This window comes from Schistocerca serialis, chromosome 1 (assembly GCF_023864345.2).
Source record: "Schistocerca serialis cubense isolate TAMUIC-IGC-003099 chromosome 1, iqSchSeri2.2, whole genome shotgun sequence".
Taxonomy (NCBI): domain Eukaryota; kingdom Metazoa; phylum Arthropoda; class Insecta; order Orthoptera; family Acrididae; genus Schistocerca; species Schistocerca serialis.
The window spans coordinates 1,050,507,840-1,050,534,181 of NC_064638.1; the positions used below are offsets into that span (position 1 = coordinate 1,050,507,840).

General features: G+C 36.7%; 2 protein-coding genes across 3 annotated transcripts in view; one reads left to right on the plus strand and one right to left on the minus strand.

Annotated features, from left to right (window-relative positions):
* Positions 1 to 220: 220 nt before the first annotated feature.
* On the minus strand, positions 221 to 13,498 carry LOC126415144 (zinc finger protein 706-like). Its single transcript, XM_050083409.1, has 3 exons — positions 13,348 to 13,498; positions 12,825 to 12,974; positions 221 to 1,399 (listed from the first exon to the last, which is right to left on the minus strand). Exons 2-3 carry the CDS (start codon positions 12,966 to 12,968, stop codon positions 1,304 to 1,306), a joined length of 240 nt encoding a protein of 79 aa, XP_049939366.1. The 5' UTR covers positions 12,969 to 12,974; positions 13,348 to 13,498; the 3' UTR covers positions 221 to 1,303.
* Positions 13,499 to 13,804: 306 nt separating this feature from the next.
* The window catches only part of LOC126415102 (RCC1-like G exchanging factor-like protein), a 155,710-nt gene continuing 143,172 nt past the window's right edge, over positions 13,805 to 26,342 (plus strand). Inside the window, exon 1 of one of the 2 annotated variants that reach the window (XM_050083406.1) lies at positions 13,805 to 13,990. The gene's annotated coding sequence lies outside the window, so the exon portion shown is untranslated. Of the gene's footprint in view, positions 13,991 to 17,776; positions 17,797 to 26,342 lie in introns of those variants that run through there. The other variant, XM_050083407.1, reaches the window with a different exon arrangement.

Genomic DNA, 26,342 nt, shown 5'->3' on the forward strand with positions numbered 1-26,342 from the left:
ATGACCTGAATTCAATTCAAAATAATGCGGGGAAAGTAAAAGTTCACATGCATTCCATTAACACAAAGACCTAAATTACTTGGATCTGACATCACAGCACCAACAGCCCTCATCATGGTTCCACACAATAAGGATAACAGAAGTTTCCAGCATGATCATTTTTAGACTGAATTAACATGTTAATTACACCATCAGGTGTAAAAGCAATAAAGACAAGACATAGAATAAATAAATTTTATAGTACGTAATGCTACAGAAAATTTCACTTCCAAGTAATGTAACTCCTGAAGCTATATTTGTTTGCAAGAAGAAATCCAAAAGCATACTTAAACACAAAAGTACCTCACAGCACAGCAGAACGAAGTTATTTAGCAGCCATAATGATTTTCTCTGCAAACTTCACATATTAAAATTTTTTGCATCACACTTTATATAGACTATATTTCACAACACTTTACTATTACTAAAAAGTAGAGATCATAAATCTTTCAGCAAATTTGTCCACTTTCAAATAAACAGCAATAAAATTGAATATTTTAACAAAATGATTACTACACTGCGTAACATTCACAAGACAATATTCCCAACAAATTAATGCAAAATTTGGGGTTGGAAAATTTGAAAGCATTATGCAGTTCAGCACAAGGACATGAAGACCACTGTACCGATAATACACAGTACTGCCATAAAGAAACAAGGATAACTCAATATTTCTCACAATAGAAGAACTGATGACAAAATGAGTAAGATACTGATGCTCTGATTACACCATCTTAGGTAAACTGGAATGTAAAATATTTAATGTGATACATAGAAACAGTCAACAAAATATTGAGTACTCCTGCCTGTGCAGTTTACATAACTTTTTTAAATATTTATTTTGGCATTAACCATATGAAGAAATATTTGTTAAAAAAGTTTTTCTGAACAGGTGAAACATTTAGTAGTTACCGTACATCTATAGTAGACTATGGTATAGATATTAAATGAACTAACAGAACATTGTAAGCTCAGTTTTTAAACTTTACAAGTTCATTTATTTTCAAATAGTGCAAATGAGTATCATGCAATCACTAAAATTAGCTATAGTTTCAGAAATGCAATTGTAAAAATTGTTTCACAGGATACAGCTTAGTTATGTAAATGGAAGAATGTTCTAAAATTCATCCCCCCCTTTTGCACACTCAATAATACTGTGCATATGTCAAGATGAACTCGCACCACAGTTGTTTACTGTCCACTGTTTATTGTTCCCCATAGAAAAATTAGTACATACATTATGGCAGAATTGCCAACTGTTATATCATAGAGCAATATCCTTTAAATCTTGTGGAAGTTCATTTTTGGGATGCTTATTTTCAAAATGCTGCCTGTATGTCTTCGGATCTGGCATCTGTGCCTGTAACAATGTACGAAAACCTTACTTGAAAACTCAAGAATTTAAACAATTTTCATGAACACTCAAAAATTCAGTACAGTCACCATATTTACTTAAATGTTCTATTAATATGGTTACAGTAATGCAATCCTCCCAGCCTCAACATTTGTGAAGTTGAAAAACAGAATCCCATCATTTAGTTTTTGTATTTAATAACTACCTGCACAATAGCAGCAATAATCAAAGTTTGAATCATGAGTGCCATATCTAATTGTAGTATCAGTGTTCTACAGCTTCATAAATATTTTTATTTGCAAAACTAAGACATACTAACAAAATATAAAAAACTTTGATCACATCTGTGGAAGTTGCAGCAACACAATGGATCTGTAGCATAGCCTGAGGTGTGGATCAGATTGGTGTTCAATATTTGGAATTGAGCGAGGCCAACGAATGCGCCATCAGAAGTTTGGCCACTGCTACTGAACATAAAGATTCAAAAGACTGACTGTAGGAAGGTTATAACCTCGATAACACCACTCTTGAAAGATCGTTTGTACTACTGACTACATTAAATTTTGAAATTTCCACACAAATTTCTGTACACAGATAAATTTGCCAGCGATGAAGTTTTGATTAGATTCAAATAAAAGAGATTAAACTGTCATCCAATTCATTGCAGCTGTGTGCAAGTCAACATACCTCAACGAAATATGTAACAATTCGTACGTCATACCATATAAATATTTCTTTCAATAGTCCATACTAGGATGTGTTCTAATATTACATTTCATCTGTGACTTGCATGTTACAAGCTTCTGCTTGTGTTTTGTGCTGGAATACAAGTTAAATGCAAATTTTCATTTCAGTCTTCCAAGTTAAAAAAAGAAAATTTCTTCAAGAAACAATACCGGACAAGAAAAACGAAGTGTCTTTGTAATGCGAAGATAGTATTCATAATTTTGTTCCAGTGCAGAACATCAAAGAACGCCACAAACTTCTTAGATCTCATCAGTTTTAGAGTAGATAATCATGTACGAATTTCTAATGCACCTTAAGTCATAGGAAATTCTAACGCCAATTCATCATCATAAAAAATTTCAGCACAGTACAATTAACCACAACAAAAAATACAGGGAACACAATACAGGACTCTGCCAAAAATAATTCATATCATCGAAGTCTACAAGCTTTGAACACCCTCTTGTTCACAGAAAGTAAGCCAAATGATAAAAGACTGACATTATGAAATAAGAGATTTAATGGCATTTACCAGATGCCCGAGTTTGTGTCAAGCTCTGGTGCCTTGACCAACCTTCATATTGGTGTCTAGTTTCCTATATCAGTAACAGAAACTTCTTTCCAGCTTCACTAACATACACAATCTCTTACTAATTGATTTAAGAGTGTTGCCATCTTCTAAAAATTACAATTTTCCTTAAAGCATTTAACTAAATGACTGATCAACGAAGTTCAGCAAACAGGACTATGCAACCAGTAACAAAGTATTTTAAATGTTTTGCTACTTCGCAAGCCACTTAAGTGAATGCACTTAAGCAATGGCTAACTCCTAGGATCTATCAGAATCAACACCAGAATCTGAAGATTTTTAGAGGCATAGCAACCAAATTAATACATACATAATTTTTGTTAACAAAGAAGGTACCTCTTAAATTACCAACTCCCAATAGCTGGCTATTCGAGTCTGGTGTGACCTTGGTTGCCTGTCATGAACTATAGAGGTTGCATGGCAGTAGCCATTGTGGTTGTGGAGATGAGAAGATAATCATATCATGGTCACAGGGACATCATCTTCACTTCAATATATTTTCAAGGAGGGGGAAAAAAATCACAATGTTCTTTTAATGTTCATGAGCTTGTACAAATATTCTAGAACAACTTGGAAACACATATTACATTGATCCACACTGGTAAAATCTTTTAAATTGACAAGTTGTGCAAAGTTATAAAGACATTAACAACTCAAAGAATTTTACCTACTTGTAGAGAGAAACAATGCAAGCAAAAGGCATGAGTGAACAATTTTAACAACAAAAATGATCTTCAACAAACAAATCAATACATACAGAATATGACATCAGGGGAATAATAAATATTTAAATCCAGCGATAACAATTATCAAGACAAAAACCATACTGTCCAGTAGAATTCTCAAATTCACTCCATATTCCTGCTTTGCCCTCACAAAGCAGCTTCTAATCATTGTACAAGCAGACTTATTAACTGTAGGGTGGCAGGGGAGAGGGGGGCATTCCAGCTGTCATACCATATATTCAACTCATTTCAACCAACTTACCAACTAGTTTTGAAAGGCTACAATTCCCAGTAATATTAGTATATTGTGCGAGTCAAAGCACAGGAGTACATATCTCAATGTTGCAGAGTGAACTTAAAATAGTCAGGTTTCTCCTATTGAGAACTATACATAGAATGTCTGCTGTACAACCACAAAACTTGCACCCAAAAGAAAACACCAAATGCAGTTTATATGGATATACAAGGTGTCCCAAAAGGTACATTACAACATCAAAGTTTTAACTACTCGTTAATTAAGTGACAAAAGCTCAATTTGTCTAATGCACCAATTCACTTTTTAATTTAAGTTATTCAATAAATTTTGTGGCATTCCAGGCTACAAGAGCAACATAACTGAAGTATTTTCATTGTTGCTGCAGGATGTTAGGAGTACTGTGAGTGAATCACGAATGGAGTCTGAACAGGAAAAGGCATAGTGTGTGGCTTTGTTTATTGAAACCAAATCAGAACCCAAGTTAAGCAATTTTCAGAATACGATATGAGAAACCATTCTCTCAGCCACCCATAAGATACCGGCACAGGACATTCATGGAAACCGGGAGTGTCAATCTGGAGCATCTCAGGCAGGTCAAGGACAGAGTTGTTACCAGTTTTCCAAGTGAAATTCCCTGATTTCCAGGAAAGTTTTAGCATTTTTCCCTGAAATTTTGAGAACTCAAGGGTACGTAAAGACTTAAGTTGACAACTTTAAGGACTTCTGTATGTCTCCCCTGTATAATACATTTTGTGACAAAAATACGCATTTCCTTGGAGTCGCAACACAGATTTAAAATATCTTCACTCATTTCAGAAATAATCTCAGAAAAAAGTAGACCTCTTGAAAGATGTGTACGAGGCATGTTTAAGTAAGTCCTGTTTTGAAATTAGAAAAGACGTGCTAAGATATCTCAATTTTATTTTTACATGAAAGCCTGTACCTTAATCTACTTTTCTACATAATTTCCATCAATATTGAGGAACTTGTCATAATGTTGTACCAGATTTTGAAAACCCTCCTCGTAGATGTCTGCCGCCTGACTTGTTAATCACTGCGTCACACTGTTTTGACTTCGTCATCGTCTTGAAGATGACGACCACCTGGTGTTTCTTTAAGTGCAGGAACAGATGGTAGTCACTGGGTGCAAGATCGGGGCTGTACAGAGGATGATCCAGAGTTTCAGATCGAAAAGATGTGATGAGATCTTTGGTCTGATTTGCCACATGCGGACAGGCATTTTCTTGCAGCAAAACGATGCCCTTGCTCAACTTCCATGGACTGTTGCTTCGATTCTGGTGTGACGTAGGCCACCCATGTTTCATCACTCGTCATGGTACCGCTCAAGGAAAGTCACTGTCTAAACATTTGGTTTTGTGCACATCCGTCAACATTGTTGGTACCCAATGTGCGCACAATTTTCGGTAATTCACGTGCATGGTCACAATGCCAAACAAAACACTATGAGAAACTAGGACAGTCATGCCGCAAGGAGGAAATTGTAAAGCGTCTGTTTTCTCTCACCTTATTGTCCACTTCCTGCACCAAACTTTAACGACCAAAGGATGCCCACTCCATTGTTTATCATGCACATTTGTGCTGCCATCTTTAAATGCTCTCACCCACTTTCTTACCATTCCATCACTTTTCTCCATAAACTGCACAGATCTCACGAATATCTATCAATTTTAGGTCTTTAGCACTAAGAAATCTTAACAGCCCACACTTCAGTCAGCAGGATTCACGATTATCGGAGACATCTTAAACACTTGGTACACAACGTAAACAAGGCATAATCAGACTGTAATGGCGTCAGTGCATAGATTAAGGTACAGGCTTTCATGCAAAAATAAAATTGAGATATCTTAGCACATCTTTTTATAATTTGAAAACAGTAGGCCTACTTGCTTAAAATCACACCTCATAAGGCAGGAGGAATTGTGCAAACCAACACTACGAGTTACAACCAACAAAATTTTGGTTCTACTATGTTTGTTTATGTTGGCTATTAGTCACTGTGTTGTCTTATTTCACAGATATTGTATGATTTTTCTCTTGTGTATTTCTCAAGTACATAGCGCACAAACTGCCAGCGACTGCCACAATTTTCTTATTGTCCATAGTTTCTTACATATAAATTATTTTCGAAGTGGCAAAAGGTACTAGAATAAATGCCTATAAAATGTTGCACTGTGCTTGCAGTGAGACAGTAGCAATTCATGAAATCCATTGGACCTGGCCTCTGGCGCCACAGTCCTGGGTCATTGGATAAACCCTGAAAATTCAACACATTATCTCACACACAAACAGATCCAGCCTGCAGGCAGATCGATGAGATTAGATCCTAAGGGCAGGCCTTGCACATTAGTGGGAAGCAATGGGCATCTGATCGGCAGGCCCAATCTGTTAGAGATACCCACAGATATGAGCTGCAGTTTTGATCCATCATGGAAGTCCACTAATGTGACTGGCTATTCATGTGTCACAGACACCATGCTGATGAAATGAGACCACAGTGATCAATCCATGCAACAGATAACTTGTGCAGACAATCAATACCAATGAGGATAGCCAGCAACTCACCGTAAAGATGATTGCTGAGCCACAGACAGGTAGAACAGAATCTCACACTCAACTAACATTTTGGCTGTAGCCTTTGTCAGAACAGGACAGCAAACACACAATCACTCGACAACCCTCGTGCACATTACCACCATCTCTGGCTGCTGCATCAACAATCTCTGAGAATCACATCCGAAAAAAAAAGAAAAAAAAAAAAAAAAAACACTACACGCCTTCCTGCCTCTCGTCGGTAGCTGCTAGGCTAGTGGCAAGAAGTGGTGGCAACACTGACTGCAGGCTGAGGGGAAAGGTAGGAAGGGGAGAAGCAGCATGAGTGATGGAGTAGCATAGCAGTGCACATACTCAGCTGTGTGCAGCCAGTGACAATGCATGACATCGCAGTAAACAAACAAATTTCATCTACTGAGACAAAAAACAAGATTTTTCCAGTGTTTTCTTCAAATTTCCCTGATATTTCTGACATTTGAAATTCCTTGATATTTCTCAATTTCCAGAACTTGTGGCAACTGTGAAGGAGAAGTGAAGAAGAGACAGAAAATTAGACATGATTTCCAGCATTTACAGCTTACATCTGTTCATAAGGCAGCAAAAGAACTGAATCCCTCTAACAACAGTGCACCAACCTGATACTCTGAGCATTTCATCTGTTTCTGACTTCTTTTTAAATAAATGAAGCCACTCACTGTACCTTTTCCTCTAGCCCCAGTACAACAAAGAAAATCCCTTATTTCAGTCACATTGCTCTTGTCACTTTTAAAGGTGAAACATTTAGTCATATTACATTACAAAATATAACTTTTAGTCAAGTTATACAATACTGAAGTTTCGACATACATTTTGGGACACCCCGTATCTTGAGCTTCAAGTTAGATGTTGCACAAATAAGTTGATTAGTTACACAGTTTTACAATTCAGAAAACAAATGAGAGAAGTGACCAGGCAAAATGGGTCCTTCTCAAATAGTTAATATTCATTAATAAAGTGATTATTTTCATTTTAGAGACTACAGAAATCCTTATATCAATAACAACCTTTGTCAGAAGGACACCCAATTAAAGTTTAAACTACTTTATGTCTGGTTTCTGATATGTACATTTTTAAGTTTTGTGTAAATGTAATTTTTAGTTTGAAGCAATGAAGAACTGTGTGCCATTCAATATATTTGAGTTTTACCTACCTAAAAGTTTGTTATCTGAAGAGGGGAATCCACATTTCACTTATTGACCTATATGTAGCTCAGTTTAAAGGTAACAGATGAACAGCAAAAAAGATACATTGGTAAAAAGATAAATGTTATCGGGCTGAATAAATGAAGGTATGGCAATGTAACAAAGGGGTATTAACATTTATGACTATTGTGGGAATAAACTATTATGGTTTAATGCAAAGAATAGTGTCAGGCACAGCAGGGGTGAAACTGGCAACTTCACACGAAGCTTGGTACGCACCCCATTACATTTCGCGAGAGCAGCCACAATAACTATTCTAATATTTCAGCCATGTACTTTTTGGTTATATTCAGAGTGAGGCAGCCATGTGGACCGCACTACAACTTGCAAGCTTAACACTCTGGAGATTTGTGACTTTGCTAAAAATGTGGCAGCAATTCTGTCTAGGCAAGACAGGAGAAAAGAACATAGACAATACTACGTGTTATTTTCTTTGTGACATTCACATTCACCTTGTTATGTGCAGCTCCTCAAGGTCGTAAACAGTGCAAAGGACTTTCATTGTTGTCTGCTACACTTAATTTCCAAGAGGACCTTACAGTACAGTATTGAAAAACAGAACGGGATAGCTAAATATCTAATTGCCCAGAAGTTGAAAAAATTAACTATTGCAGGCAAGACCATTTGCTGTTTGTGAACTGTAAATACACTAGGAAAGTATTTCATTTGATAACAAGACAAAGTGATTGCATCCAATGCAATGTCAGAACTAAATTAGGAATGATAGAGATAATACAATTTTATTTCATCTTTAAGTATAATAGAAGCAAGACTAATGTGGAACAATGTCACACTAATACTATTGAAATGAATGTTACATTTCACAATTGTAAATTTGTATGTTAGCTGAGGGCTACTAGCCAACATATTCTCGACTTCGTTTCTGAACAGAGAGGGGCTTTGATGAACAAAGGAGGCCTGGTTGAATCAACTTTCACTCAAGATAGTTCACTTTTAAGCAGGCGCGGTGGAAGACATTTTCCTGAATTGATTCCAGCTACAAAAATGTCCAAATGGTCTTAGAGGAGATGCACAATTTGTGCAGAATGGAATTAGGCAAAATCTGGAAAGTAGCAAAACAAGGTATTGGATGCAATTGTGAGGAATGTGCTGTTGGTCTGTTTTCCAAAACACTTTGGGAATTCATGCTAAGAAACTAAGCAATTTTTAACAAAAATCTACATTTTCATACCATTAATTCTGGTAGCAACCATTTATAATCCCATCTCAATTTACAAAACGAAAGACAAAATTTTCTTGTCATGCAAAGAATTTCAGACCATTAACAGATGCCTTAACTGCCCAGTCCCAAATTGTTAAAAGAACTGAGTGAATGCTATAGCTTCAATCTGCCAGCTCACTTGGAAAAAAGGTTGAAATATCAGAAATAAAGTTTATGCAGCTGCTTGCTCTGGATTCAATTTAGCAGCTATTTTGCTGCAAAAAACATGAAAATGCATGTGTCAATATGTGTTTCACACTATGGCATCCCATTGGTTAATATTGCCATGGAACAGGTGACCACTACCTGTAAAGAAATATTTTACCTGTTTAAGTCATTTATGCTTTGACCCAATATCTAAATAGGCAACAAACCACTCACTGAAACACAATGTACATGAACTACAATTGATAGCAAGAATTAAAATTCTCATGACATCACACACACACAAACTGAATTATCCTCCAATAGAGGCTACACCTAAGGCAATGCTGTCAACCTACATACCAAAAAATAAAGGCAACGTGAGTATTGTCAGTGTCTTGCATGTTTACAAACGCACGGCATAATGTATCCCATCATTAAGTAATGGGCCAAAGCTGCCTCTCCCACCTTGAATCTAAAATTCAAATGATGCTTTAAAATAAACATAGAACTGCAGTGCTCATAGTTTACCCTAAATTAAAGAAATAAGGATTACTTTTCATACTTTATGAATGCACAAACAAGAATTTGTGTGTTTCAAAGTAGAAGTCTAGGTGTCATCACAACATGGGGAAAAACATTAAGACAGAAAATATTCACCAATGCTTCCCAGCAATGCTAGGCATCTTTCTACTGAATTTTTCAACCATGGGACAAGATTTCACCAAACTAACAAGGGTCATGCCATGTAAACACTCATTTTGTCATATTGTAAGGAGATCATTTCATGGATACCTACATGTCTTAATAGACAGACTGCCAAATAGCACTGCCTGAGCTAACCATTTTTGATAAATTCAGGTTTGCAGGCTGAAGGGTGTGTAACTGGTCAGGCACCAATTTCTCTATTTTTAGAGATTTACTACTTACTTTTGAGACGACCTACAGACCTGTGTTTTTATGACCTATGTAAGACATTAAGTTGATACAATGTATAGAAAGTAGAATAAATCATTCCGATTTAATGCAAAATGTTTGGAACAATTTTTCCACAACATTTTTTACATTAACATGTTCTTAGGAAGTGTTAACTGTACAAGAAAACAGTCAAAACTTCTACTTGTGCACTGCAACTTGTTAGTCCTATTATTAAGTATAAGTAATACTGGAAAGCATATGGCATCTAAATATTTCTTATTTTCACTAAAGGATGACTCCATCAGAGATAGGTCAAATTTGATAAACTTCAAAGTCTTCGTGCATGCGTGCATGTGGACACTTTAATCTCAACTTTATTTTTTTGCTGAAATGTTAATATATCTGGCAGCAATCTTAGGTGCTAAGGAGAACTTAACACAGTTTATTCATTGGCAAAAAATGAAATGAAAATGTCTTTTACACATACCACCCAATTCAGCACAAGAACTCCATAGATGAATATCTTAGACTTAAGCCACCTTAAGTAAAAGTATGTTAGATTTCAGTTGTGACAGAACTTTGTCACAACAGTCAAGATTATGTATTTTGTGTATGATAAATTAATTAATAGTGCATAACAGTGTTTCATTCTGACAGCATGTTAATTCTGTAAAGATTAACTGTTCCAGTTTACCGCATTGTATTCACCTATTTCGACAGTCTCCTGACAAATGATCAGGATAGCAAGTATTACATTGAAATGTTTTATGTTTTTATGTTACACTTTCTGGCATGTTCCACACCCACAAAAATCATCTTTTTTGGGTCTATGGAACAAAAAGTGAATATAATTAATGGCAATGGTAAATAAAAACCATGAGTATTCTTTAAAACATTGTTTCCAGAATATTGGTGGTTGACCTGTAGGTCAGAACTGTAAACAGGTTAAAGCTGAAAACTATAAACCTTTTTCTTACTGTACATGTATTTCACTATTCAATGTCTTCAGTGTAAACCATTATAAGAGCTTGGGTGCAAAAATGTGATACTCATTCTGTTACTGTAAATTAGAAAGAACTTTAATGAGACAGAACAAAGCTGCAAGCAAAAATCAGATATTTAATAACTTTTTATACATACTAGTATGTATGCATGCAGAGTCAAATTCAAATGTAAATAAGGAAATTGTTATTAAAATTAATTCCATCTTGCCTGTAACATCTTCCTTGACATCTTGATCAAAAAACAATAAGTTCACTTAAATGTGGATATACAATCTCTTCATGGCACTTTCTGTCACATTATACAACTGTGTATAAAGACTTCGTAATGAGACATCCAGCTTACATGTGAAATTGGAGAAGTAAACCCGAACAGCATCTTTCCTACTGGGCCATGAAAGGACTTTTCAGTCAGCAGCAGGGACGCAGTTAATCTCAAAATCTTTAAATTTGTGTAATACCCGGGAATCTCTCATATATATATATATACCACTGTCATATTTGTAAGTCTAATACTGCCCCACTTTCAGTTGCTCCAACAACATTTTCATGAGCTCCCTTAGCAACAGGGTTCCCATTTGCATGTGTTTAAAGTCTCGTCATTAGAAAGGTGTTAGTAGCACTGGCAAAAAATGCATTAAGTGATCATGTTCCTGTGTTCAGAAAAACCTTGACAATATTTATCTCTTGTGGAGAAATTAAAAACATTAACACACTGTATGTTATGGAGTATTTTGTGCAGAACTTTCAGATTAACTAAAATAAGTCTTCCCTGCACATGATCCTTCTTGTTATCTACTAAGACAATTTTTCCTTCCTGCACAATGCCTTGTGTAATAATAAAAAATTATGATTAGCATAACTGGGAAGAGCCAGCAAACATTTTTGCTCTAACAAAAGTTGTTCCCCATGACAATCATCATCCCTAGACAGTCGATGCAAAGACAAATACCCTGTATGTATTAAAATATTCCAACTTGGCTTATCTAATACAGACAGTCTGAATTTAACTTCCTGTTTTAATTTGATGGTTGCATTAAATAACAATGCATTAAATGACTATACTACAGAGCAATCTCTTATCACAATTATTTCACCATCAACCAAACTGTCACTGTCCAATCTAACCTAGACCTCTAAGCTACAGATAAGCTACCACAGCCAAGATTCCAGAAGGAGTGGATGGCAGTAACACTAGCCAGAGCTTATGATATATCATAAGCCATTAGCAGCTCACTGTCAGGTCTTTAATTGTGGCAATAAAGAGTTTTAGGCTGAGTTTAGCACTGAAGAAATTTATTATTGCCAAAGGGCAAATAACAGGACTTGAGATGTGTGGAATCGGTGAAACTGGTTACAGCACAAACATAAAATTTGCTGTTTAGAAAATTTTCAAAGCCGCAAAAAAAAAAATAGCTAGGCACAAATGTCAGGCAACAACAAAAAAACATGGAAAAGTGAAGCAAACATATCCGCAAAAGTAACTTGAAATGAGTAAATTTACACACAAGAGTGTCTAAATACATCAGAACTTAGATGGGACATGCCTGTAAATTAGTAAGATTATAACCTCTACCTGATCTGACCAAAAATGAAATACTGTTAGACAGGAAAACAAAAGATAGAAAATATAAAACTACATGGGTGCAAATACTTCCTATAACCATTTTTTAAACAAAGCTATTAATACCATGCAGCCTGCAATTTCACCTCTGATAAAACACTGCACTGCAATGAGCAGATCTAAATCCAAATTTCTTTCAGCATGCAAAGCCAACATTAAAAGTAAAATAGAAGCATCATTTCAAGAAAGTCAATAAAAGTTTTAATTTTATACCTTGATATGTACTATGCCCTGGCTGCAAATACAGAACCACACAGCTGACTTTAAATTGTCCATTATGCACTGAACAGATTTACATCACAAATTTTTTCCATAGGAAAGCTGTTAGGGAAAACTACAGAACATGCCCTCAACCTTGTTATTAATTTACAAAATGCATTTTCGGAGCTTTCTTGTAACAGTCATCACATTTACCTTGCACACTACACAGACATGCACAAGCGCCGCTTGTGCAGCCTTCTTCTGGGTATTGGCATTGTGACCCTGCTGCTTTTTCTGTTTAGCTAACTTTTCGGCAGCTTTGGCCTGCGACTGCAATTTCTGCTGTCCTCGTGCCATTGCAAACTACGACAAACAGAAAGCATGTTTTACTTTATGGAACGTAATGTATGCAATGTATGCAATCGCAATTACGATCGCTTACGAACAATGACAAGAGACCTATTTAACAATGTTTACGTATTCGGTTTTGAAAACTGTCACACCATGTTAATTTATTGCAACTTACATAAAATTACTCATCGTGAAAAGTTACGGTTGTAACATACGATCAAATTCCAATTAAAAATCCCGCTACTACAGACCTCAGCGCACGCCGTACAGTTAATGGTAGCAGCTAGTGTGTCAATGTCCTACATCAACCTTATGAATCATCATACATTTCTTCGCTCACGCACATTCTTACTACATTAATTACAACGTTAATTACAATACTTACGCACTCCGCTACGAATTTGCCACGACTCACAAGAAGAGTGAAAGTGAATCTACAATCCAAATTCTAACGATGCAACACCTTTCACGAAAGCAGAAGCGTTTCCGAAGCTTATCGCAGATAACAAAAGTGCTGCCAACTTTAAGGACTTCAATGTCCTGAATCAATTCGATTTATTGTTGATCCGGCCGATTATTATAACATTGAACACAATTTCCTTTATTTACATTTTCATAAAGCACAGTTACTTGTATTCGCATATCTCTAGAGACTCATCAAAATAATTAAGTAGTCGACAATTTCGATAACCAAATTATTTTTGTCAATTTATTAAAAACTAATATACGTATGCAGCGTAGAAAAAGAACACTGAATTTGTAACTTATTAAGTTACTCCAATGTATTTCACAGAAGTAAGCGCTAGATTTGAATGTTCAATGGCTTTAAAAATTAAGCACTGCCAATGTTACAAAATCTCTGGTGAGAGTTCAAAACGGAATGTTTGTTTACAAACACAATTTGACAAATTACAAATTTCAAAAATGTGTCACGAATTTGCTAAAAGGCACCTTGAAGCTACGGAACTGGAACTGTTTGTTACAGTCGTTTTACGCGTAATTTAACGTTATAGTGTTATTTTTGTAAGGTAGGTACATGTCACAAAAAAGTCAAAAAAGTCATTTTTCATAACCTGCCGTACAGTACAGTGCAATTATTTGATTTTTTCCCCTAAGGATAAGACCATGTAAGCACTAGTATGCGAAAATACGTAGACCAGTTTTAACTACTTGAACTGTCATGTCAGCATTAGGTGGTTAATTGATAAAGTAATACAGACATGCCGTTTCGTAAATCTAAGGACAAAGGAGACTCGTAAACGATGTCGAAGCTGTCAGTTGCCCAGTTATCAACCGCTGTATATTATCCATCAGCTGGTTATGAGAAATTATTCAGCAGCATTTGCTTTACAACTACTGAACCCCACACTGCAGAATGCGATTCCATCACTCCTTGTATTGCTCAGATTCGTCTCATTGCTAACAATGTTTAAATACTGTACTAGTTGCATATTCCTGAAGGCCGTCATTGATATTAGAGGCTTGACAACACAATGTATGAAAAAAAAGTCCGTGTACCTCAAGATCGTTACCATATTTTTCAAATGACATTTCTCAGCACGGTGGAACCAACGTAACGGCTAACACTTGTCATCTACGTTAGGCCTGATCCTATTTGCAGCTTGATAGCAGCTACATCCAACGTATTGTCTACAATGGTAGTAGAGCATGGCTCTTCATCAGTAGCTCTTAGTTTCCAACCTGGACTGGTTTGGCTGTTCCCAAGCACATTCCTTTAGGGATGATTTCTGAATTCTTATCGATTGGTGATTTGAAGTCCTCTTTGCCCTCTTGCAGTGCTTATGATTATCACTAGTATGTGGATTTCTTATTTTGCGAAACTGAAAAACTTGGGAACTGACAAAAATTTTGCAGTTTAACTGAGCATCTAGGTTCATGGGAGAAACTCATCTCATTGATGATGGTGGGATAACCACATTTTCAGCAGCTAACGACTGCCTAGAGAAATCTCTATTATGTGTGATTCTTGGGATAGCTTTGGGCAATTCCATAGTTACGGGTGTTACATGTACACACCTTAAAATCAGGAAAAATAATCTAAGAAAAAATATTTATTGTATTTATTGGATTTAATATTGAGAACTTTTAAGGCTTACATTATATTTCATGTTAGAAATGTTGATACTGGAATTGTTTTATTGTTCTCCTGGTTATTAATCAAAAAAGTAGTGTTACGGGTGTAGACCTGGCCCCTGTTATGAGTTAGTGAATTCTCTAATTTCTGCAAAGTTGATGAAGCTTTTATTCTTGTAAAACCACTGTTAAGAGGTATTGCCCCAAATTTTATTTTGAAATATAAATTTTTATTTTTTTTTGACATCATAACTCAGTATATATATATTGTTTGCTGTTACGGCTGTTACATTAAATGTTACGGGTGTTACATAGATGCATCAGATTTGATTCTTGAAGGAATAAATCTACCTCTTACAATTGCATTAAAAGAAAAGAAGTATTATAGTTTATTTGGAATAAAAGTACGTACTTAGAAAACATATTTGAAGGAAAAAGCTATTTATTACACAAAAAAATTTTGTTACAGTTTTAAAACACAACTAGGCCAAGATATCATTACTTACATTTACCTCATTTTGTAGGCCTAATAAATTTATGACAAAAATGTTTTCTTATTATTGATAGGTTTAAAAACTTTTTAATAATCTTTTTCAGCAACATCTAACTCAAAATTGAAGTCATAGTCCAAATGGTTACCTTGTTGTTTGATTTCTGGTGTTGTTACCTTAGATAGTACTGGACTGAATTTCACAAAACAAACATCAGTTTCATCTAGTTTAAAAAGTGTTTTACTTTTTCCTGCTGACTTCAGAAACATTATTTTCACATCCTCCTCTTCATCAACCTCACTCTGGCAGATTCCCAAGTAACAGTATTGAATTTTGTATAGGGTTGGCTTCTTTTTGTCACTTGGAATGTTAACCAAGACAAATAACCCAAATTTTAAATCAGACTTTTTAGTTTTATTAGTTAGGCTTAACTCACAATCACTTCCAATATTGCCTTGTGATTCAGATAGTGAAACAGTCTCTTGATCAGAATCATCAGAACTGCACACTTCATAGAAGTTTATGCATCTTTTTGCGTGTAATGTTTTAACTTTGGCCTCCTCAGTAATAAATACTGACACCCTTGTCATTAATGACTCTGCTGTTTTTGAAACCAGCAAATCAGTTGTGTTAAAAGGCCAAAAGTGATGACAGCCCTGAATTTGAGGAATCGCTTGTAAATTTTTCCACCTTTCATCCAAAATAGGAATGTTATGCTCCACTGTTATGTTATCAACCCATAATACCTTAATTTTAGAAAAATTATTCCGAGTGTAGTCATAACAGTCAATTGTTTTGTTAATAATAATTTTCCTAGATCTAACAGCTGTCCACATGCTCCTCTTCAGTGCACCTCCAATGCCATCCATGGCTCCTTTACCATGTGAACTGGCAAAAAAATTCCACTCAACTGTCAGTCCAAAGTCTCTCTCAAAATAACATAGATTGGACAGAGTATATTTAATTTTCAACTGCCCAGCACAGTACATTGTTAAACATAGGCTCTTATGAATGACTAGAATGTGCCTCAATTAGCAGTTTACTGGGCCTATATAAAATTTAAAACTGAGGTTAGAAATATTGTTGTTCTTGGAAAAGTTAGAATGGAAAACATAAACTATATGTAATCTAAAGAATTTTGGGCTTAATTAACTTTTTAGGAGAACATCAGTTGAGTCAGGTTATTGCTCTAATTAACTTTTATAATGTAGGTGTAGTGCTTAAACAAATGTATGCATAGGAATAAAAATTTTAGTTTTCATGCTTAAAACTGTTTTCATATTTAATAAACATAGGTAAAAAACTTTTTTCATTCATAATAATACCCTTTGGTTATAATTTAAATGTAGGGCCTAGGCCCACTAAAGATGAATGTGGCATTAAACCTTCCAATTCAAGTTACGGGTGTTACCCATGTGTTAAGTAACACCCGAAACAAAAATTAGTAACACCCGTAACAGCTCTAAGAGTGTTAAATAAGATTTCAAAATGCCATGTAATGGTATGATATTGTAAAACATGTGCATAACCTCACTTTTACAGAAAGGTATTGTACAGAACAAATTTACTAGATTACAAATTAAATTTTTGTATCTTTTTTGTTACGGGTGTTACAAGCTGCATATATATTATAAAACTAACAAAATAAAGAAATGCAATTAGCTTACTTCAACAAAACAAAATATTATGAGCTATAACAATGTTGACTTCAATATTCTTTGCAACAATAGAACAATCAGCCATAGATAACACAACTAATACTCATCTGGAAATAGCATAAAACATACCTCTCTGTGGTGCCAGAGAGTAGTGCACTTTAAACGCTTAGTAAAGGTAGAAATTAATTTTTTTCATATTCATGATCATTTTGCAATGAACAAATGTACTTTTAACTTGGAATTTTTAAGGTTATATTTGTAATATTGTCATTTTAATTTTTTTGTCACAAAGTCTCTTTAACATGGAATGACCCCTTTGTCATTCTGGAGCCTTGATCTTCCACAGTCTACTACTGCCTGCAAAAGAATGAATCCAAGAGTAACATAATGACTGCATTCTGTTAAAACAACAAGTTATAAGGCCTCTGATCTGTTATTGATAGTTATTCTTTCAATATATGTTCCCTTTGGCTAATCTGTTTCCCATTTGTGACTTTCAGAACAATCACTTCCTTATCATGGAACAAAGTCCTTGTTCACTGGACATTCAACATTACAGAACAAGAAACCTTGGATTTGAATAGTGCTCACGTAGGTTGGCTGTCGATGATATCAATAAGGTTTCCTGACATCTTGGATGACAGTTGTCCATGGAGGATTTTCATATGTGGTGGCGTCACCTCTATACATGGTAGCCTTGCTTAATTTTCTTGAATTCATCAGTTAGGTGAGTGGCTGATACCTCTTTCTGGCAACAGGGAATGCCTAAAACATATTGGGGAGTGACGTAATTCAAGGTACGGTGATGAGATTCATTCCATAGGTTGACTATAATCATCTGCAATTGACTGGCATCAATAGGACTGTTGTGATGTTTCATGTTTTGCAGCATAATAGCTGTCAAACACTTGTCTTTTTTCTCTTGAGTAGTGTAGGCCTACAGTGAATCCAGGACATCTACAGTGGAAACATACTGACATGTTTTCGTCTGTCCTGCTAATGTCTGTTCCTCTGTGGGGCTGCTTTATGCTTGGTGGAGAAATTTGTTTTACCTTTGTTGGTCAGATGCTGGGTTGATGTTTGACAGCGGTGCCATAAACCTTTGTTATCCAAGTCCATTCTTCATGGTGCTTTAGACTGGTGGTGGAGATTGGTGCTAAACATTGAAATGCCTCTCCTTCAACATTTCCTGTCGCCTCCTGACATGGGATCAACATTCATTGCTGCTGTCTCTTGTGTACTCGGTTCGATATTTCCTGCTGTATATTATCTATTACTACCTGGCATTTGAGAGAGTCTAGGTCATGGTGGTTTTCCACAACAGCCATAGGGGGACATTCAGGATTTGGTCGTACCTCTTTCATCCATCTGTTTTCTGTTACATTTCCTCGACCACTTGATGAATTCCTCTGTTGTTACATCCTTTACAAGAAAAGCTTGGCACATGTCTTCTGTGACTCCTTTCATAAAGTGTGAGATTTTGTCAATTTTATCACTTTCACATTCACTTTGTGACAAAGGGCCAATACATTCTGTATGTAAGACTTGAATTGTTACCTTGTCTGAAATAGTGTGTTTAGATTATGATAACCATTGCTTTGTAATTCTGAATTCCCGCTTCCTGATTTAATGTTCAGACTAACCATGTTGGTAGTTCTTCTCCATTGCAACTGTATCTTTGTTGGAAATTAGTATATCCACCAGTAGCCAGATATCAGCACATGCATCAGAACCCAGGAGAGCAGAAGGGCATCTTGCAGAAGAGAACACAAAACCAAATGGTAGTCGGCCAAACGTGGCTGACACAGTGGACAAGAAACAAATAGGACAAGCCCAAAGCAACGTGTGCAACAACAAGGTGGAAGCCAAATCCTTCATCACAACAGTGTCAACAGGCCAAGAGCAAAGAGAGACACAATCCAAAATGCGACCAGAGAGAACAACCAAGTACCAAGCAAGTTTGTTGTGGAATACTCCATTAGTACAGCGATGTACTATCAGATGCAATTACAGAGCTGACTAACCATTTGCTGGGTGGCTGTATTTATACTGTCAGACAGGACAGTATTTCCAGCATATTCACATGGTGAGACGGGGGATGTAATCGCTATATGAGCACAGTTCTGCGGTGGTACTAGCTATCTAACGCGTATTTCTTCCAGCAGACATTGAAATTTCACAGAGCCTGATAGCAGAGAAATTTAAAACTCTATTCTATTTTTAACTTTCTACCAGTTAATAGGAATTATTTCGTAATAAATCGGATTATACTGCTCTTTCAGATACAATGAGGTAATACTTCAAAAAGATTGTGTATTCATACATGAGCAATGACATTACATGTGTTCTGTATAACACTGAAATTTGACAGTTCTGTCCTGATCTGACAGACAGAATTTCACTTCTTTTCTTCCATAGTGTTGCTCTCATTGTCATGAAAGGCACTGTTTCATTGCGTGCCTTACTTCTCTGGTCGGGCAGGTAATGCAGTGCGTAGTGTAAATTGCCTGGAAGAGCTGTGACATCCATCAAAAGTAAATGCAGAAATAACATTAATTTTTCCAGCTATTTGTGCCTCCAAAGTAATTATTTTCATAGGGGTGATCATCAATCATTGGCTAAGTAGACATTGGGTATCACATCACTTTACCAAAATGATATTTTGCACCACATATTCCCACCCTTATGTGTATCATGTCACCATCACAACTCTACCACATAACTAAACAAAGAATATTTGTAATTATGAACAACATTTTGTATTCACAAATGGAAATAGTGACAACTCACATCTTTATGGTGCCACCTTTCAAACCTTGCAATGTAGAAACTGTTAACATATAGCAGTTGTATACCACTTTATTCTTTTATAAAATTCAATTTTTTAACCTCATTAATTATGACATTGGGGTTGGGGTTGTTTTGAGGGAAGAGACCAGACAGTGAGGTCATCGGTCTAATTATGACATTGTCATACCATTACATAATCATTATGTGTGGACCGACCATAAAGAATCAGTAACCACTAAGCTTTGTAAAGTAACTGACCTTGACCTTGATCAAGGTTACATAAATGTCACTGCAAAGTAACCAAGGTATAAATTTCACTAGTACAAAGCTCATAGAAAATAAGTTTACTGCTAATCATAAGAAAAGTATAAAAACTCTATAATACTTACCAGTTTATAGTTCCATAGTAAGGGTATATCTCCAGTCTGTGAATATTTTCATAGATATTTTAGGCTTTCCAACAGCCCTTACATATCTGTAATGTCTATCGAAATACCTGTTATGTACTGTACACTGAAGAGTTTTGTATACTTTTCTCATAGTTTTGAGTAATATTGTGGTGCACTTCAGTGGTCTAGGAGTAGCGTCCTTGACTGGTAATCAAAATGTCCAGGATCTCAGGTTCAAACCCAGCCACAGATTACATTTTGAATCAAAATCATCAGCATTGGTGTTTGAAGACTTCCAGCATGAGAAATAACCCTCATTCTGCCAGCAGCCTTGTCAAAGAGGGCAGAAGAGCAAAAGAGGTTCAGGGCACACTTTTACCATTGGTGTGGGAAACTACCCCTAATAGACAGGAGAATCAGCAGTGCTGAATGTCATGAGGATGCAGAAAGGAATGCAAACCACTGCATTAAAGACACACAGTCGGAATCCACAAGACAAGTTGTATGTAACTGAAAAAGTGTCATTGGCAAAAGATTCCTGATTAGGCCCCCATTCGGATCTCGTGGAGGGGACAGCCAAGTGGGAGGCGACCATGAGATAAAGGTGGAGTAACCAATGAAGAAATAACATTCCATGGGTCAGAGCATGGAATGTCACAGGTTTGGATATAGAAGGAAAGCTAGAAAATCTAAAAAGGAAAATGGAGATGCTCAATCTATATTGTTTGGGGTTGGTGAAGTGAAATGGAAATAAAATAATGATTTCTGGCCATATGAATATGGAGTAATATAAACAGCAGCAGAAAATGGATTAATGGGAGTAGGATTAGTTATGAAGAGGAAAGGAGGGCAGAAAGTGAGCTACTGTGAACAGTTCAATGATAGGGTTGCTCTCATCAGATTCAGCAGCAAACCATTCCCGAAAATTATACTTCAGGTATATGTGGTGTGTTCAAAAAGTAAGGTGACTTTATACTTTCATGAAAGAATATTTATTTATTCATCAATATTCAAGTTGTCCCCTTCAAAGTAATCCCCTCAGATACAACACACTTGTGCCAACGCTTCTTCCAATCCTTGAAGCACTTCTCATAAGCACTTTTTCGTTCAGCCTTGAGTACTTCCAATGATGCCGTTTGTATTTCCTCAGTCATTGAAAATCTTCATCCTTTCATAGGTCTCTTCAGTTTTGGGAGGAGGAAAAAGTTGCATGGGGCCATATCTGGTGAATATGGTGGCTGAGACATGATTGTCATGTTGTTTTTGGCCATAAAATCTCTCACAAGCAACAATGAATGAGCAGGTGCATTGTCATGATGCAAAAGCCATGAATTGTTTTTCCACAATTCCAGACATTTTTTGTGTATTGCTTCTCGCAAACAGCACATAAATCAATGTAATATTCTTTATTGATTGTATGACCTAGAGGCAAAAATTCATGATGCCCTACACCATTGTAATTGGGAAAATTAGTAAGCAAAACTTTGACACTTGATCAAACTTGGCGTGCTTTTTTCGGTTTTGGCTCTCCAGGATGCTTCCATTGGGATGATTGGGCTTGGACTTTGACATCATAACCGTAAACCCATGTTAAATCACCAGTTATGACCATTGTGGGCAAATCGGGCTCATAATTGATGTCATTGAAGAGTTCCTGAGTGATGCTCATGCAACGGTTCTTCTGATCAAAATAAAGAGGTTTTGGAACAAACTTCCCTGACACATGTCTCATTCCCAAAACATCCGAAAAAATTGCATAACACAAGACAACCGATATGCCAACATCCTCACCAACTTCTCTTACGGTAATTCTATGATTTTCCAAAACAATTTTCTTCACAACTTTGACGTTATCATCTGTTGTTGTTGTGCTGGGGCGTCCAGAGCAAGTTTCGTCATTGGCATCTTCTCGGCCATCTTGGAAGAGCTTGTATCATTTGTAAACTTTTTTTTTTTTTTTTTACTGAGAACAGAGTCACCTTCTGCCACAGTCAACATCTCAAGCGTTTTAGAGCACTTGATTTCATTTTTCACACAAAATCTGATGCAAATTCTTTGCTCCATTTTTTATAATAATCAAAAATCGCTGGGCATGCTACAACACGTCTAACCTTTCTGTCGAAAACAAATGAAGTATGGTGTGCACTTGAAAATGTGAACATGTGTTTGGGACATATGTACAGATGTAAGAAAAAAGATCGCTAATCGAATGTACATATCCCATGCAATTTGAAAAGTCACCTTACTTTTTGAGCAGCCCTCATACATGCTGATGTTTCAAGTAGAAGATGAAGAGACAGAGAATGTATATGAAGATACTGAATGAATAATTTAGGACATAAAGGGAAATGAAAATCTGAGGGACTGGAATGCAGTTGTAGGGAAAGGAATAGGAGAAAGGCTATGGGAGAATATGGTCTAGGTAGTAGGAGTGAGGTAAAAGGCAGACTTAATTGAGCTCTGCAATAAATTTCAGATGGTAATGGCTGTTCAAGAATCATAAGAGGAGGAGGTATGCATGGAAAAAACCAGAAACACTGGAAAATTTCAGCTTGATTGCATCATGGTCAGACAGAGAGTTTGAAATCAGGTATTGGATTGTAAGAAGCAGGTAAAGACTGAGATCACAGTTTAGTAATGATGAAGATTAGACTGAAGTTTAAGAGGATCATCGGAAGAATGAGTGTGGAAGGGAATGGGATACTGAAGTACTTAGGAATGATGAGACATGTTTGGAGTTCGCTAAAGATACGGATATGTGATAATAAATACCATTTCAGTTGAAGAGGAGTGGACATCTATAAAAATGGCAATCACACACGTCTGACAGACAAATATAGGTATAAAGAAGGTGAATGCGAGGAAACCTTGGGTAACCAAAGAACTACTTTAATTGATCAACAAAAGAAGGAAGTACAAAAATTCTCAGGAAAAAACTGGAATATAACAATATAAATATAAGAAATGCAGGGAAGCCAAGGCTAAATGGCTGAAGGACAAATCAGAAAACCTTAAAATTAAAAGCAAGGTTGGCAACATTAAAAGTACAATGGAAATTTCACAGTTAAAAAGCAGTGGAGAGAGCAGATATGTAAGAAGAATACACTGAATGCCTCTTTGAGATGGAGGACTTGTCTGACAAAATGATAGAAGAAGAAATTGGAGTTATCATGGAAGACATACGGAATCCGTTATTAGAGTCAAAATTTAAAAGAACTCTGGAAGACTTGATATCACCAAGGCATTGGAACCCCTGAAACCATTGGGGGAATGGCAACCAAACAACTATTTAAGTTGGTGTGTGGATTATATGAGACTGGCGACATAGCCATCAGACTTTCCAAAAAATATCCTCCATGCATTTTCGAAGAAAGCAAGGGCAGGTAAGTGTGAGAACTATCGCACAAGCAGCTTAACAGCTCATGCATCCAAGCTTCTGGCGAGAAAAATATACAGAAAAATGGAAACAAAAACTGAGGATCTGATAGATGGCAATTAGTTTGGCTTTAGGAAAGGTAAAGGCACCAGAGAGGTGTTGTTACCTCTGATGTTGGGTTTGACGAAGGAAGCAAGACAAGAAAAATCAAGGCACACTTATAGGACTTGTTTACCAAGAAAAAGCAATTGACTATGTAAAAGGTGCAATATGTTCGAAATTTGAGAAAAACAGGAGTAAGCTGTATGGAAAGACAGGCAATGCACTGTGTGTACAAGAACCAAGAAAGGAAAATAAGATCGGATGACTAGAAATGAAGTGCTTAGATTAAGTAAGGCGTAAGACAGGAAGGCAGCCTTTTGCCTAATCGGGTCCATGCAGTATTTCTTGGTTTCCATAAAGCATTGACTCAGTACCACATCTAAGCTTATTGTCAAAAGTACATCATATGGGGCATCAAGTGAAACTTTTTTTCAGATTGAGGATTTTTGGTTGGGAATACACAGCATGTTATCTTGAATGGAGAGTCATCATCAGATGTAGAAGTAACTTTAGGTGTGCCCCAAGGAAGTGTGTTGGCACTGTTGCTGTTCATGTTGCAGACAATATTAACAGTAAAATCAGGCTTCTGCAGACAATCCAGTTATGTATGATGAAATACTACCTGAAAGAAGCTGCATAAATATTCAGTCAGATCTTTATAAGATTTGAACTTGGTGCGGAGATTGGCAACTTGCTCTAAATATTCAGAAATGTAATATCCTGGGACTGTAATATCAATAAGTCTTTGTTGGAATTGGCCAACTCATTCAAATGTAATGCTTTATAGGGATATGAAATGGAATGATTTCATAGGTTCAGTCATGGGTAAAGCAGGTGGTAGACTTCAGTTTATTGGTAGAATACTGGGGAAGTGCAATCAGTCTACAAAGGAAATTGATTACAAGTCATTCATGTGATGTGACCAGTTCTAGAGTATTGCTCAAATGTGTGGGACCCGTACCAGATAGGACTGACAGGGGATATTCATTGTATACAGAGAAGGCCAGCACGAATGGTTACATGTTTTGTTCAGTCTATGAGAGGGTGCCATAGAGATACTCAAGGAACTGAACTGGAAGACTCATGAAAATAGATGTAAACTATCCTGAGAAACTTTATTAACAAAGTTTCAGGAACTGGATTCAAATGATTACTCTACGAATACAGTACAAACCCCTACTTGCTCACATAGGAATTGTGAGGATAAGATTAGAATAAATACTGCACACATAGAGGCATTCAGACACTCATTCTTCCCACTCTCTGGACGTGAATGGAACAGGAAGAAACTCTAATAACTGGTACAATGGTATGTACCCTCTGCCATGCACTTCACAGTGGTTTGCAGAGTACAGATGTAGATGTCCATATATAGTGATAGGAATGTGGGAGGAAGGGGCGGCACGTGCAGGGGCAAGGCATGTGACACAAGGCCTCTGGAGCCAGACAATTTGTGTGGTGCACGATGAAGATTGTGTGGATAGGGAGAGCGTGACAGGGCAAAGGAAGGGGAAGTTGTTGGGTAGAAGGTGTGGGAACAATGGGCTATGTGGAGACTGAGGGTAGGAATACTGTGGGAAGCAAGTGTTGTGCAAGAATAACTCTCATCTACATAGTTCAGAAAAGCTGGTGTTGGAGGGAATGATCCAGATGGCAAAGATTGTGAAGCCACCATTGAACTCTTGTGTTACAATCAGCAACGTGTTGTGCAAATGCATGGTCAACTTTGTTCATGGCCACAGTTTGGCAGTAGTCATTCAATCTGGTGGACAGTTGGACAGTTGGTTGGTGGCCATGCCCACATAAAATGCTGTGCAGAAATTGCAGTGGAGCAGGTATATGACACATCTGGTTTCACAGGTGAACTGGCTTCTGATAGAATAGAATAACCCTGGACAAGACTGGAGTAGGATGTGCTGGGGCAAGTCATGAACCTCTCACACACACACACACACACACACACACACACACACGACTGTAGCCTCTGACAGCTGAAGCTGGCCAGGAGCATGAGGAATGTTTAGGGAGGCGGCATCAACGGTGACAACTTGGGATCCAGGTAGTGGTGGGGGGAAGGGGGGGGGAGGGGGGAGAGGAAGGCATTTTTCAGTCAGTGAAGGAAGCAGTTTGTATCTTTTATATGGCAGGCTAGACTATGAGCAGTTTATTGGAGGTGTTGAAGCAGAGATTCTTTCACAGTAACCAACTACAGTGGGATGTTTCAGAGCGCTTTGTAAAATTGGAACCAATGCTGCAGATGCTACTTGAAGTGGTCTTTGTGATGAAAGCCACTGGCAAAATTCGCTGAAACATTGTTTCATCATTTTCAGGAGATAGTCTACAAGTTAGAATTTTATGCAAATTGACTCTGGTCACAAAAACCTAAAAACAGACGTTTGATGCAATTATTAAACAGATTTTTTAAAACTGTGTGCTAGACCAAGACTCGAACCCAGGACCTTTGCACTTTGCGGGCAGGT